The sequence below is a fragment of the Erpetoichthys calabaricus genome, chromosome 15, assembly GCF_900747795.2.
Source record: "Erpetoichthys calabaricus chromosome 15, fErpCal1.3, whole genome shotgun sequence".
Classification (NCBI taxonomy): Eukaryota; Metazoa; Chordata; class Cladistia; order Polypteriformes; family Polypteridae; genus Erpetoichthys; species Erpetoichthys calabaricus.
In genome coordinates, this window is record NC_041408.2 from 81,850,369 (window position 1) to 81,866,415 (window position 16,047).

Here is a 16,047-nt window from a genome sequence, read left to right on the forward strand (position 1 = left end):
TCTCGACACAGTCACATGTACTTTTGATACATGGAGGGACCAATGTTACTAACCACAATGAATGAATAGCAGCTCCTTTCACAAATGACCCCTACCCCCAGTTATGAAATAAATAGAAAATGTGCGTCATTCTCTACTGATTTAATCTCTAGTCTAAGTTTGGGAAACAGGCTGCTAAATTGCCAGTTACATGCTACAAAAACCAATTTATTAGGAAGGCTGGAAAATCAAGTTGTACTTCATACTGACCTTTCAGAAATTGTCAGTCTAATAAAATGAACTAACTGTTTAACAGATACTATCCCTAAAGCTTGCGATATTCCAAAATGTATGTGCACTAACCATGACTTCAGTACCTGCAGTGTGTTGATTTTCACAGACCGCTCAAAACATTCTATGCACTGTGAAAACTCCTTTCTGCGAAGATGAAGAAGTCCTTTGGAGCGCTGAGAGCGAGCGCTGTGGTGTTTGGACAGCTCCCAAGCTTTATCATAATATTCATGCTCTCGAAGAACATCTCCCAGAAGACAATACAGTGTAGGCGTCTCTTTCTTTTCAAGTTCTCGCCGCAAGATCTCTTCTGCCTATAAAAAATAATAATAATAATAAAAAATAAACATCAGGACTGATACAGCCATCCGTGTGAATTCCTATTTGAGCATAGCAATCAAAGGAATCAAATAAAGTTAAAGTTAATGGCATGGCAGCCTTTAAAATCTACCTGGATTGAAAACTGGGACATTTTAGCAATTAGCTGGACTGAAATTGCTTCTTTTTTTTTTTTTTTTTTTTTTTTTTTATAAATTTTGTATATTTAATATATTGTATGAACAAATGTAATCGCAGTCTAAGGCAGAATTTCTCAAGCTATGGGTTGTCACAGATGTGCTTGTGATGTGTTACCACATGATTTTGTAGTAAAATTAACTGAGTTTGTAAAAGCACAAATTCTGTGGTGGGTTATAAAATGTACCTTATTTAGAGTATTATTTATTGTGGTGGTATGCAATCTGGGGCACAGTTTATAAATTCATTGATGCCACACAGAGCTTTCCTTTCATAGTACAGCAGTATAATAAATATTCCCCATGGCTCCACCATCCCTTTTACAACCAGTGAAACAATCAAATTGAGAGAACTGACAACAAAGATATGTATAAAAAGGGGATGAGAGGTGGGAATAACGCAGACAAGCTTATGGGATGGCAGTCGCACTGGAATCTTAAAATGAAAATAACAAGTACAACACAATAATGGATAACAGGATGATTTTCGTAATGTTTGACAGAGTCAGTAAATAAGGTGGGGTGTATATAGAGTGATGAGGTGGTGTACTAAACGCATTCTCTATGGCCTTGCTGTGTTCACTGTTATGGCATACAATGAATCTAAATCTTTAATACAAAGAAGACTTTGTATTCAAGGATAAGTTTGATATCTTTCAGGTACAGTTTATTTCTTCACAAACATGGTGTATATGCATTTGCCACACTAAATTGTGTCCTAAAGTTAAGTATTTTCTATAAATTAAAAAAAATAATATTGCCAACACTGTCACTTCACAATGGAGGCTAATGGGGCATCACCTTGAAATAAAAGTGTAAAAACTTACCAAATATGTCCAAAACAGTTAAGTATTGATCTGTGTCTTATGATTACACACAATCTGTAAAAACAGTTTTCACAAGTCCTTTTTGGGGACAATTACACCACATGCCCCCCCCAAGGAACATGGTTTGCTCTAAAAAAAACAAATCAAAGCAAACATTTAGCACCACGTGGCTGGTTTTGTTTTGATTTACTTGCGTATTTATGTGTGAACCCACACAAGTGAACAGAAAACATATCGTTACCATGAGAAAAATAGTACCAGGAATATGTGATAAAAATCAGCATTTCCAGATCCCTTTTGTTGTTACAAATATGTGTTGGAAACACGGAAGGCATGTTTTCTTATACTGAAACTTTTGCTACTTCATCTTTAAGCATTTAGGCTTTTATTTTCAGGTAGTGCACCATGAACCTCCACTGTAAAGCACCAGTGAAGGCAAGTGTACAGAAAATACTTAACTTTAGAACATAATTTAGTGTGACAAATGCATATATAGCATGTTTGTGAAGAAACGACTTTGACTTGAAAAGTACCAAACTTATCCTTCAAGTTTAATTTACTTTTGTGAGGAAGAAGTCCTTCTCATAACACTATTTTAAAGTAGGACATTTCAATGTACTTTTAATGTGAAGGACATGTTTGTTTGAACACTGAGAAATGTATATTGTCATCCAAATAAGATAGAAATAGTGCATAACTTTTTTTTAATTAGTTTGTTGAATGGCTAAATGAAAACTGGAATATGCCAAACAATTTGTAAGGTCATTAAGGAGAATGTACCGTTAATTGTGGTGCTCATTTAAAAAGAATTATTTTTAAAAAAATAATGATGTTTGTGGCAAGGAAAATAAACTATTGTTAATTTATTTGAGAACTGTGACTCAAGTGACCGAGTTAATTCACTAAGTTACTATCCTTTTAAAACGTCCGATACATGCCATACACTAAAGCTTGTTCCCTGGTAGTGATATGCCTTAGGAGCTTATTTTGAATAATTATTGTTTTATTAACTAAATATTTTGTGTCCATATTTGTGTTTTAATAATAATCATATGAGAAATATGCTTGAATGGAAACAAAAAACTTTTTTTTTTTTTTTTTTAATGTCTACTGCTATTTGTCTATGTGTGGCTCTGTTGTCATCATGGCAATAATCCTCTTTTTGGGTCCCAGTATGGTGTCGATTTTTTTATTTAAATCCTCAGATTAAAAAGTTTAAAACCCCCTGTTCTAAGGCCAACTCCACAAGCTGGTTTTCTCACAAGGGTCAAAGAATCTCTGCTAAATTTTTAAAATGGGGACTTATACCTTAAAATCGTTTGAATGACAATACTTGATCATTTCTTTAATTTTCATCAGTGGAAAGCAAACTCTAGGTGTTTGAATTTTCCTGCTCAAGAATAAAGTCTTTGACACAAAAAAGAAAATTAAAAAAAAAAAATCAAAAAGCTTAGTGATATTAATGAGGTTTATATAACAACTGCTGAACAGTGACGTTTTGAATATGCCACTAGGTAAAAGCAGACAGGCAGAAAGTGAGAAATTCATAATTTTGGCACAAATCTCCTCCATGAATCTTAGATCTTAAGATGCAACCAGAAATCAATTGTGTGAAGGTGTTGAGTGTGACAGACATCTAAGGTACAATAAACAATATTTTAAATACTAAGAGTACCGTTTAACTCATTATTCAGCAAAATCTCTCAGAAGTGTTAAGACATAAATGATTTTACACATGTTTCATTTCATGAAGCATCCAGATCAAAACCAGTATTAAACACAAAAAAGCATAAATGGCAAAATCTACTGAGCTATATAACCTTATACAGTGAACTGCTTTACACAACTGGCAGAAAAACACAAGCCAATGTACTTTAAATGAGAGGAGGCATGTTTAAGGGAACACAGTGGAAGGAAAAAAAACCTTAAAATAACATAACATTATGCATCAAACCCTGTTGGAAAAGCTGCAGAAAAGCAATAGGTTGTAACTATTGTCCAGGCTGGCCCTGGATGTTATGAATACTTTTGTGGCACACCACCTGGATCCAATACATCTACAAAGACTGGAGTGTAGGACGCTACCTATCTGCTCAACAAGGCTTATTATCACCTGGACAAAGCTGGCAGCACTGTGATGATTATGTTTTTTTGATTTCCTCAGTGCCTTCAGAATCATCCAGCCATTGCTTTTAAGGGTTAAACTAAGATATACAGATGGAGGGGCCTGTGGTGTCCTGTCCAGTGTGATATTCTATGCTGTGGAGTGCTGGGCTGGTAACAACACATCAACAGAGGTCCACTGAATCAAGAAGCTAATTAAAAGGGCACGCTCAGTTATGGGATACACGCTGGGCCCTCTAAAGATCATAGTAAAGGAGAGAATTAAACCAAAACTAAGCATCATTATGAACAATGCTCCACGTCCTATCTCTAAAACGATAACACTGAGGACTTTCAGCAAACAAATAATTCAGCAGAAGTTTGTCAAGTGTGGCTACTTAGGGATGAAGGTGGAAGAGGGGGCTCCCTTATGCCAACACAACATACCTGTATAGTGCCTCACTGGCCTCTTTTTAATTTTATTCCTTACTAGTCATTCTGGTGTGTGCTCAGACCATATACAGTGTTTATATATATATATATATATATATATATATATATATATATATATATATATATATATATATATATATATATTATATATATATATATTGTCACACACGCGCGCATGGGAGTCAGCAGCAGGGTCTAGTTATTGTTGAAGCGCAGAATGGGACTGATTATATGCATTAATACCCTCTCTCATTCCTTGCAGGGACTCTTATTTAAGAGTTTCACTTCCTGTTTTCATCATAAAGACTGCCCTACGATGACATCACTTCCACTTGATGACCCACTTCTTCCTCCATCTTCACTATATAATCCTGATGATCCCCCTGGTCTGCAGTCTGATATATGACTTGGTTCGAAAAGATTACTCTCATTCCTAACGCAATGTATTTTGCCTTGCAGCTAATTCTGACAATATATGAGGTGGATCCCCCAAACCCTTTATCTTGTTCCCTTTGATTTCTTACAATATATACACACACTCTATAAACTAAATATGGTATGCCAGTACAAAGAGAGATACATTTCATAAACATCAGCACTGATGTTACGATTACGGAGTGTAGGGAGAAGGGGCCTACCTACACACAAGATCATTGGAACCAAGGCAGAAATCAGCACTGAATGGCCCACCAGTTCTTTAAATAGCACAATAACAACCAGGAAATTACACTTGCTTTTTTTTCTTTCTTTTTTTAAGATATGGGAAAAGACCGGTGTATCTGTAAAAGCACAGAAGGACACGGACAATGAGCCAAAATCACCCTGACAGTAGCCACTAACTGAATCAATGTCCCTAAAACCACTGTGCCTCCATATTGGTCTTGACTAAACACTAAATTCAAATACAGTGGACCCTTGACTTACAAACTCAATTCGTGCGCGAGGGCTGGTTGTAACTCAAGTTGGTTGTAAGTCAAGACTATTTTTCCCATAAGAAATAATAGAAATACCCATAATGCGTTCCGAACCTCCCACAGAAACACTTACTTAACCTTTTCATAATAAAAAACGGTTGTATAATGTGTATAATTTACCAAAACACTAATAATTTTTCTAATGTACTAACCAAAAAGTTATAAAAAGTGCCTAGCCTACCAGAAACAACAATTTCATACTGTACTCACCATTTAATTTGACATCTTTGGGCTGCAGGAAGGGAGGAGGAGGAGAATGAAATGGAAGGTGGTTATTGTTTGGAAGGAGCCTCCTTATACAAATCTTTTCTTTGTAAAATTGTCGAGATGGTAGATTTCGACATGCTGTACATATTAGCGAGATCAGTCATACGAACACCACTCTCATATTTCCGCACAATTTCCTTCTTCGTTTCGATTGTGACTGCATTCTTTCCCTTCGTTACCTTCTCTTCCTTCCTTAGCAATTATCGAAAAAAATTATATAAATCACTGCACTGACCGAAATTACGTCCACAAACACATGTATCTGGGCTCCGACTGATGCTTACAAACGCTCTCGGCTGTTTGCTTACAATTGCGCAAGTGGATACACGTGACCGCATTCAGGTCGTAACACAAGATGTTGGTCGTAAATCAAGTTGTTCGCATGTCAGGCCGGTCATATATCAAGGGTCGACTGTATACTGAGAACATAAACTTCTAGGATGGATTATTTAGCATCACTTTACTGAGGACCTTAGTGCAAGATTCTTGTTATCAGATAGCCTTTCTCATGATAGCAAGAATCAAACAAATTGCACCTATTCACTTCTGTAATACACTTACACCAATACAGAGCTGTGCACAGCCAGGCCCTACTCAGCAACACCAAGACAGAAGTCAATCACACAGGCACACACACAACCATTTACACTAAGTCAGGGACAGGACTTCAAAGAAAACAGAAGACCCTGACAAACTCCACAGAAATAATTGGACAGACATTAAACCGGAGTCCCTGGATCTACAAAACTGTCTGTAAAGGATTAGTTACGAAACCAGTAAAAAACTATCCATGAGGCTAAAGAAGCAACAACTGAGTGTAGACAGGGGGCATGAGCAAAAAGAATCAGAAAAGAAAAGATGATTTCAAGAAAGTCCAACTGACAGATTTCACTTGTGTGGCCACTTCTATTTCAGAAAATTGGAATCCCACCCAGCAGGAGCAGTAAATGATTTCCTGGTTAGGAAACACCCGCAGAGCAGGCAGGCTAGATTAAGAGATTTACTCTTTAAGGAAATTATCTTCCTTTATTATTTCTGGTGGATTCTGATGTTTTAGAAGTAATTTGAATTGCTTGTAGAGAATAAAATGCTTGAAGGAGAAATCTGCAGTTTTCTTAAAGTAAAATGTTACAGAAATGTTTAAAAAAAAACCTTTTTAATATACAGATAATTTAAGTTTCATTTTTTTTTCAACAACACTGTATTTAATAGCTTTTCAAAATCTGAAATTAGGTAAACACTTTGGAAGGAGGATGAGGGTGGGGGCAACGGCCATTGGGGGGAAAAAATGCAAAAGTGATTTGAAACCAGGAGCAGATGCTGAAAAAAATCCTTATGTTAAAAATAGGACATCTTTGACTGAATTAGAATGAGATTCCTTTTATTATCCTTAAACTGCTATGTTCAGGACAGCAACAGTGGACAAATGGGAGTCTGCACGCTTGCCGCGCCCCACCTCAGCAGACGAGTCTTTTGGTGAAATACTGATGACAGCACATGAAGATGCAGCATCCAGTCAGTAATACAGGAGGCCCGTCCTAAGGCTTCAATGCTTTTGTGGCCTTGCTTCCACTAAAAGCTTTCCAATCAAAATGAGCTGTTCACACTGGGGCGTCTTAAAGCTGTTTTAAATTTATTACAATTAAAAAACAGTGGGCTCTTGAGGTGCTCAGATAAACATGAGAGAAGGAGGGAAATGAAAGGTGCTATATTAGGCAGACATGAAAGAAACCACCGTATATCAGACAGACAAAGATTTAGAGTAACCTGATTTTTTGCTGTTTACAAAGTAAGACTTTATTTTTAAATACAGAGGCAAAGAAGTTTCAGTCCTGTACAAAAGGTTATGATAGCTCCTTACCAAAAGTTAATAAAAACTACAGGGAATTTGACAGGATTTTTAAAAAGATGTTATACCTTGAAAGACACTTAAAAACTGTGGCATTCTCAATAAAAGAACAACATACAAAATGTGTCTTTTTTGAATGCAGTGTCATCTGAAGGATAGATGGCGTTAGGTATCAGTTTTCAATTTAGACCTGCATGAACAGAGATTTCTCTGGACTCCCTGGATCCATTAACAATTTTATACACTCAGAAGAGGGTGAAAAGCCTCAATTCCCAGGAACTGAGTTTTAAGAAATGTTGTTTCTAAATAACTTTACTTATTCAGATGCCTGAATAACTCTGGGATGTCTCTGTCTATGCTCACTAGTGTACAGATGTGCATAGTGGAGTCCACATGCAATGGCTGTATAACATGCTGATGTAGGAGTTGCATTTATTGCATGAAATTGTAGGTGTATTCATTTTTAGTTGACTAGATTAGTGCAATGTACTCCTAACAGGATTACCTAAGAAAGACATTAATTGGTTGCAGCTAACGCAGAATGCCGTAGCAAGAATCTTAACCAGGAAAACAAAGTCTGAGCACATCTCACCACTGTTCGTGTCATTACATTGGTTACCCGTGCCCCTCAGAAGTGATTTTAGCATATTAGTAATTGTATATAAAACTTTCAATAATCTTGCATGATCCTATATTTTGGAGTGCCTGCCCCCTATATCCCCAGTTTATATATGCATAAATACATCATGGTCCTGCAGTCATTATTTATCTCAAATTTTCTAGCTGTGCCACCACCACTTGACCAAAGTACTGCCCAACCGTCTGTGAAGTTCAAATGAGAGTGGATACTCCTGCTATCTATGAAACCAACTGCACCAAATTCTCCAGGACAAAATTTTAAAAATAATAAGGAACTACTTACTGTAAGGACTTTAATTCTAAGTAGAATGCCCAGTGGTTGCTGGCCAGTCTTTTGGCCTTGAACTCCTGCAGACTGTGCAAGTAACTAATTCATTGGACTATGTACACTTGGCAATAGATTTGAACACCACTGAAATTCAAGAGACAGCCCAGAGAAAAGCTACTCAAACACAGGAAGAACGCGGAAACTCCATGTAGGCCCAGGAATTTGAACTGAGGGCTCTGCAGTTGTAAGCCACAGGTACAATTGAGTCATCCAGGGACAGGAGGGGGAAAAAAAGCGGACTTTTGATTTTATTTTAATGCTTACTGAAAGAAGTTCATCTACCTACATAAACACAGTTTGCCATCACTAGATGTATTCTTCTGTGCACCAATTTCTTCTGCGATCAAATTAGTCAGTACAAATAATGGAAATTAAAGCAAAAAGAAAGTTTAATGCTTCACTACAGAAAAGTGAATATTCACATCAATGGGGTACAAAACATTCTTAAATCCACCCATATAGTGAGTTTGTCAATGCGTGGTTACTCCTTGTAAAACAAAGGAAAGAGAAGCTGAGACTTGTCCGATACAGAAGGTTATGCATTTAAAATTCCTAAGTCAAACATGTTAGTATGAGAAACATGAGATTACATAAATGATAGGAACATTAATGTCATTATTTTTAAAATATTTACAAAAAAGTTCCAATTGGTAGTGATCACACTGTAGTATGCAATATAATAGTTCTACTTGTATAAAGCATAATCTTACCATAACCTTCAGTTATTATCTGTAAGAATTTTAGACAAAATGATGTACAACTAAGCAGAGAGTGAAACACAAAACCAATAATGTTTTAGTTTCAAATAAATGTGTCACTTGGAAATGTAAAATTGTATGAACCCTACTTACATATTTGTAAAAAGGTATCAACACAAATAAATCCGATCTTTGTTACTTCCATAAAATAAGGACACCGTGTAACTGAAAATGCATTCAATAAACTTCTGTACTTTCTACTCATATTAAGAAAGACTAACAAGGCCAGTCAATGCAGCTTTTACTAAACCAGGCAGGGGGAGACCCCTGGAATATTAAGAAACTGCAGAAGATCTTTGAAACCATCAGTGCATTTAGGTTAAAACGCAATGTGCATTTTCTGTTCATACTCCACACTTGCTAATTCTAGAGTGTTTAAAAGGCATTATAGTCACAAACAACTGAAACACTTTGCTTTACAGCTGGCACAGTTTCCCTGTTTGTGAAGCAGGGTGAATGGCAGGAAGTTTTTTTTACCTGTGTGGCAACACTGGAAAAGGCATCTTGGCTAGTCATTTATTTATTAATTTATTTATCAAATATTTCTTTTCCAAAGCCATTCTCTAAACTTTACATGACTTCCAATTTGCTGTCAGATCTGCTTTAAATAGTCTTGTGTGATTCTGCCAAACACCTTTGAGTTGAGCATGAAATCCAGCATTTGATTTTTATCTGAAAGGCACAGCACACATCCCTTGTTATTAAAAATCAATGGTGTATTGTGTAGTAAAGGAAAAAAAGGCTCGTTCTGGTATACCAGCTGAGCTCTGTTCCTTTCACAAATATTGTAAATCCAACAAAATAATGGAGCATACTGGTAAGCCAACACCTGTACAAACAAAAGCCCTGCAGCTAAGCCACAGAGAAAACACAAATCAGAGTCTTTCCATTATTGTCGCTCTGTTCTCTCTCCGCAGAGATTCATCATGCACTTAATATACGAAAATTCAACAGCCTGGGATAACAGGAAATACACGTTTTATCATCTAACCGTTCTGCAATGAAGCATGGCAAAGTGAGGGGGTGTCACAAACACTACGCATCTGCATTCAATAGCCTCCTAATCCGACTGGATTACTCTTTTAGATTTTACACTAGTAGGAGGGCCGCAAGTGATTGCTTTGTTCCATCTTCTGTTATGAATAAATAACTACAATGTAGAGATAAATGTCGACAGGAACAAGCAGCACCCGTGGGTGATTCCCTACAGCTCTACACCTAACACTAAACTGACTTTAAGCCTTTCACATTACCCACTAGTCCAGAATACTTTAAGATGTGTATACACATAAAAAGATTTGCCTTGTTTAATACCCCTGAAATGATCCTTTTCTTGTTATTTGTAACTATACAATGTATAAAACAAAAGAATATTAGAAAAAATAGAGAAGACAGTGAATTTGCAGTCCCTGAGATCAGGTACCATCAAGTGTGAGAAGGCGAAAGTGGTACACATGTACACAATAGGCCTAAGACAATACACTTAACACACAATACAATTCATACTGTGATTAAAAATAGGACATTTTCTTCAAAAGAAACGTTCAGTGTTAAAGGAAGTAAATGGGATCATTTGGGAACCTAAAACATGAACTTCTTATTATACATTTATAAATCAAAGCACAGCAAAATAAACAAGCTTCAACATACATTTTGTAATCTTTTTCATTAAAATAATCTTTTTAACACTAGAATTACCAGAGCCTACGAAAAAACTCGTAAATCCGTCCCATCTTAAATCACGTCTTAGATCCGTTTGCACCTCTCCGCCAGAGTCCTTTGTCATCTAAATGTGCTGATAAACAAAAGCTACTAGCAGCCAGCTATTCCATCCCCCCACCGACTTAGAACGAATTTCTCCTAGCTCATGGCTTGCCTTGATTTGATTTTCTGGGATTGAAGTGGAGTTTTAGAGTGGAAATAATACAGTGTTATTTGGAATACACGCATTTCATGTGTGTTCCGTTTCTATAGTAGTCTGTGCAAGCACATTTTTAAAACAGAAACGTTTTTCATATTCTAATAGTAAATGACAAAATGTAGGCATAAACTATATAACGTATGAAGCCTGAAGTCCATATATCAAAGAAACACTTTCACAAAAGGTACAAATAAGAGAACACGTGCGCTTTTATTCGAAAATATAACTGCACAAAAAAAAAAGCAGCGTTAGCATGCCACATTGACATTCTTACTACAACCGCCGCGGTGGCGTAATGGTATCAGCTCCTGACTGGGGATCAGAGGGTGGCGAGTTCGATCCCGCACGGCTCCACTTCGAGAAATGAACTGCTCTTATTCTTACAATTTTAGAATAACAACATAAATTTGATTTCAGTCTGTAACTGCCGGTGTAACTTATGATACTGGTAAAGGTTAGCTTTTTTTTTTTTTTTTTTAAATTCACTTTTCATTCTCGCAGTCGCATTCAGAATCAATCCATACAACCCCATCTGACATAAAGACGCGCTATAGGTCTGCAGTGTACCACGATGCATACTACCGCCCCCCCCCACCCCCAAAGGGTTCTGACACACAAACGCTGGCGAAGCTGCCTTCTCCGTATCTCACCGTCACTTGAAATCAGCAGTTCTTAGCTGCTTATCAATCCATACAACCCCATCTGACACAGCTGTTTTCACATAAATAAAAGTGTACTTTTATTCAAGACTATAACCGAAGAATAAAGAAAGCAAGTTACAGTTGGTGGTTGATATGACAGCTTGCGTGGTGCAATGCTAAGAACTGCTGATTTCAAGTGACGGTGAGATACGAAGAAGGCAGCTTCGCCAGCGTTTGTGTGTCAGAACCCTTTTTTTGGGGGGTGGTAGTATGCATCGTGGTACACTGCAGATCTATAGCGCGTCTTTATGTCAGATGGGGTTGTATGGATTGATTCTGAATGCGACTGCGAGAATGAAAAGTGAATTTAAAAAAAAAAAAAGCTAACCTTTACCAGTATCATAAGTTACACCGGCAGTTACAGACTGAAATCAAATTTATGTTGTTATTCTAAAATTGTAAGAATAAGAGCAGTTCATTTCTCGAAGTGGAGCCATGCAGGATCGAACTCGCCACCCTCTGATCCCCAGTCAGGAGCTGATACCATTACGCCACCGCGGTGGTTGTAGTAAGAATGTCAATGTGGCATGCTAACGCGGCTTTTTTTTTTGTGCAGTTATATTTTCGAATAAAAGCGCACGTGTTCTCTTATTTGTACCTTTTGTGAAAGTGTTTCTTTGATATATGGACTTCAGGCTTCATACGTTATATAGTTTATCCTACATTTTGTCATTTACTATTAGAATATGAAAAACGTTTCTGTTTTAAAAATGTGCTTGCACAGACTACTATAGAAACGGAACACACATGAAATGCATGTATTCCAAATAACACTATATTATTTCCACTCTAAAACTCCACTTCAATCCCAGAAAATCAAATCAAGGCAAGCCATGAACTAGGAGAAATTTGTTCTAAGTCGGTGGGGGGATGGAATAGCTGGCTGCTAGTAGCTTTTGTTTATCAGCACATTTAGATGACAAAGGACTCTGGCGGAGAGGTGCAAACGGATCTAAGACGTGATTTAAGGTGGGACGGATTTACGAGTTTTTTCGTAGGCTCTGGTAATTCTAGTGTTAAACAGAAACAAAGTACCCTAAGTTCTTGTCTATAAGCCGCGGCTTATCTAAGGAAAAAAGTTGTGAAAATGAAAAAATAGAATATCGGCTTATACATAAGTCCGGCTTATACAGTACTCCCTCCTCCATCGCGGGAGTTGCGTTCCAGAGCCACCCGCGAAATAAGAAAATCCGCGAAGTAGAAACCATATGTTTATATGGTTATTTTTATATTGTCATGCTTGGGTCACAGATTTGCGCAGAAACACAGGAGGTTGTAGAGAGACAGGAACGTTATTCAAACACTGCAAACAAACATTTGTCTCTTTTTCAAAAGTTTAAACTGTGCTCCATGACAAGACAGAGATGACAGTTCTGTCTCACAATTAAAAGAATGCAAACATATCTTCCTCTTCAAAGGAGTGCGTGTCAGGAGCACAGAATGTCACATAGATAGAGAAAACAATCTATAGCAAACAAATCAATGGTGCGGTTTGGCTTTTAAGTATGCGAAGCACTGCGGCACAAAGCTGTTGAAGGCGGCAGCTCACACCCCCTCCGTCAGGAGGAGAGAGAGAGAGAGAGAGAGAGAGAGAGAGAGAGTTTGTTTCTCAGTCAAAAATCAATACGTGCCCTTCGAGCTTTTAAGTATGCGAAGCACTGTGCAGCATGTCGTTTCAGGAAGCTGCACAAAAAATAGCAACGTGAAGATAATCTTTCAGCATTTTTAGACGAGCGTCCCTATCGTCTAGGTGTGCGAACAGCCCCCCTACTCAATCCCCATACGTCAGGATCACAGATAGTCAGCGCAAGAGAGAGAGAAAAGTAAGCAATCTAGCTTCTCAGCCATCTGCCAATAGCGTCCCTTGTATGAAATCAACTGGGCAAACCAACTGAGGAAGCATGTACCAGAAATGAAAAGACCCATTGTCCGCAGAAATCCGCGAACCAGCAAAAAATCCGCGATATATATTTAAATATGCTTACATATAAAATCACAATTTAAATGACCGCTACGCGCGCGTGTTGACTCGGCGACGCCCAGAGCAGAAAGAACGCGCTCCGGCCGCTCCAACAGCGCCATGCGGGGAGTGAGAGAGACGCCAATATCTCACACTCTCTCCCCCCTTAAAGAAATTAAATGGGTGCGAATGAGACCACTGACCTCCCTCCCTTCTATTAGTTATAGGTTATAGTACGTTCGGCTTATCCATGAGTCCGGCTTATCTATGATAAGATTTTATTTTAAAAATTCGTATGATTTTTGGTCTCCGGCTTATACACGAGTCCGGCTTATAGACAAGAACCTAGGGTATTTACACTGATGTAACATAATATAAAGTAACTGCAATGCAAAGCCATCCACATTTTAATTCACCTTTTTGTGTTCTGAGTTAATATCAAACGTTGCTCTAGCAATGGCTATCCTTTAACTTTCCGCGTAAATGCCTTACTGACCTGTCAGCTGTGGGTCCTAACTGAATCTCTGAAGTACTCATAACGTTTTTATAAAAATTTGAATGCCAACGCTCTGCATGAAATTGAAACTGTCCTACTGTGACAACATCCCACTGGATACAGACATAGCGGGGACAGTTATGTGATTTGACCAGAAAAGCAAGCATTGGGAATTTGCTTGATTCCTCTCTCCACCATACTAGAGCACTGCTGTTGTGATCCGTTGTACCTGAATCAGGATCAGAGATGGTGTATTGATGTCTCCAGCAGTCGTTCTTACATCCATAGCTCATGACAGCTACAGTCACTGCAGTTTGTTACTGCCAAAACATTGCAGAATATCAAGAGAAATGTATGTCATGTATAATACGAGGGACGTTACCAACTTTTTAAAGCCCAGTTACTACTCCTCCTGCCTTCATCATTTCCAATGAAAATATAAAAGTGCAGAAACTTTTTGAATGTCCCTTGTACATGTATTATATACAACAGTGTATATTAAGCGAAATTTACAATTGTAAATGTGCTTTGGCGGTTCTAAAAGAGTTTGATTTGAAAACAAGGGTTTGGATGCAGTGGTGCATCTATAAAAAATGTTACAACTCACCATACTTGTCTGAGTATGCCACTCACTAAATTAAGTGCATGTGCAACACACATTTACACAAAACAGTGTCCATATTGTCCACTGACAACTTTCACCATCACATCATTTTACAATCTATGAATGACAGTTCTGCCAAAATGTAGTCAGTCTGGAATTTTATACAACAGTTCTAGCTTTTTACTTAGATTTTAAATATCCTGTTTTTATAAATTTTGCATTAGCAGTATTTTGTATCGTAACATTCAGTACAATGACATTTTTTTCTAATGCCAATAGAACAATACAGACATGCTTTAAAAAAAGTTTCATAGTAGGCTCAGGTCCTGTAACACATGTAACATGCTGCTGGGAATGCTCAATAATGGTTAGCATATTTTTCTATGCTGGGGTCTGGTGGGGGATATCTGAAGGCCACCTCCACTACAGGACTGATTTGGCAGTGGCAAAAAAAAAAAAAAAGACGATGGCAAATTTACAGAACATGACGGCAAGTGCTGTTTATCACCTTGGTGCGTTTTGCTACCAGCACAATCTGCCACAGCATGCTGAGTCATGCCCAAATCCATCAGTCTGTATAATGGCTACCAAGCTAGCCAATTATATATCCTATCTCTGCTAATAGGAGATTCAATTCAATTCAAATTATTTTTGTATAGCACTCTTTAGTGAGTGAAAGCACAAAGGACTATAACAGGTTTTCAGGTAAAATGCAAGTATAGATTTTACAAATGACTACATACAGAATTAGTATACAGAAAGACATACTGTAGATATGTTTATACACACGGAAAATAAAGAAATACAGAATGTACAAAGTAGATGAATTGAATGCTTATAGTGCATCATATCAGCCTTACCTCTGTGTAGAGGTTATCCTCTGTATTGATTCATGGGATTATGTGAAAATATTGCTATATTTTTGGAGTATTTTGTAGTTGCCTGTACCTCTGCTGGACTAAAGAATTAAAAAAAATGTATTACTGTGATCTTTTTAAACAGTGAAGGTTTTCATAATGAAGAAAAGTATGCTTATTAAAACAATTAGAAAGAAGACGGTGCCGTTAAATTCATTGATTGTCAAAGTATCATCTTGATTCATGTATCCAGACCCTCAGTAAAGAAGTGCACTTTACTTATTATCCATTAATAAGCTATGCTTTTCAGAATCCCCAAAAGTATACAATATTCTACCTGTATTCTCAGCAGAAGTGCACCCCAATTACTAATTGCTGACTTTCCTCTTATTAAAACAGACCACAAAGGAAAAAAAGTGGAGTTCATATTTTAATAACAATAAAAAAATGAAGAAGTTATGATTAAGGAATTTAGCAAAAATGACAAATCTTGAAATTTTAGACTAGTAATAAAAAAGCTATGCT

At 37.3% G+C, this 16,047-nt stretch overlaps 1 protein-coding gene across 1 annotated transcript in view; it reads right to left on the minus strand.

The window, feature by feature from the left end:
• Positions 1–16,047, minus strand: part of ttc27 (tetratricopeptide repeat domain 27) — a 274,814-nt gene that overhangs the window by 61,139 nt on the left and 197,628 nt on the right. The window contains exon 13 of the mRNA XM_051919199.1: positions 357–584. Within this exon, the coding sequence (XP_051775159.1) occupies positions 357–584 (228 nt within the window). The remainder of the gene's footprint in view (positions 1–356; positions 585–16,047) is intronic.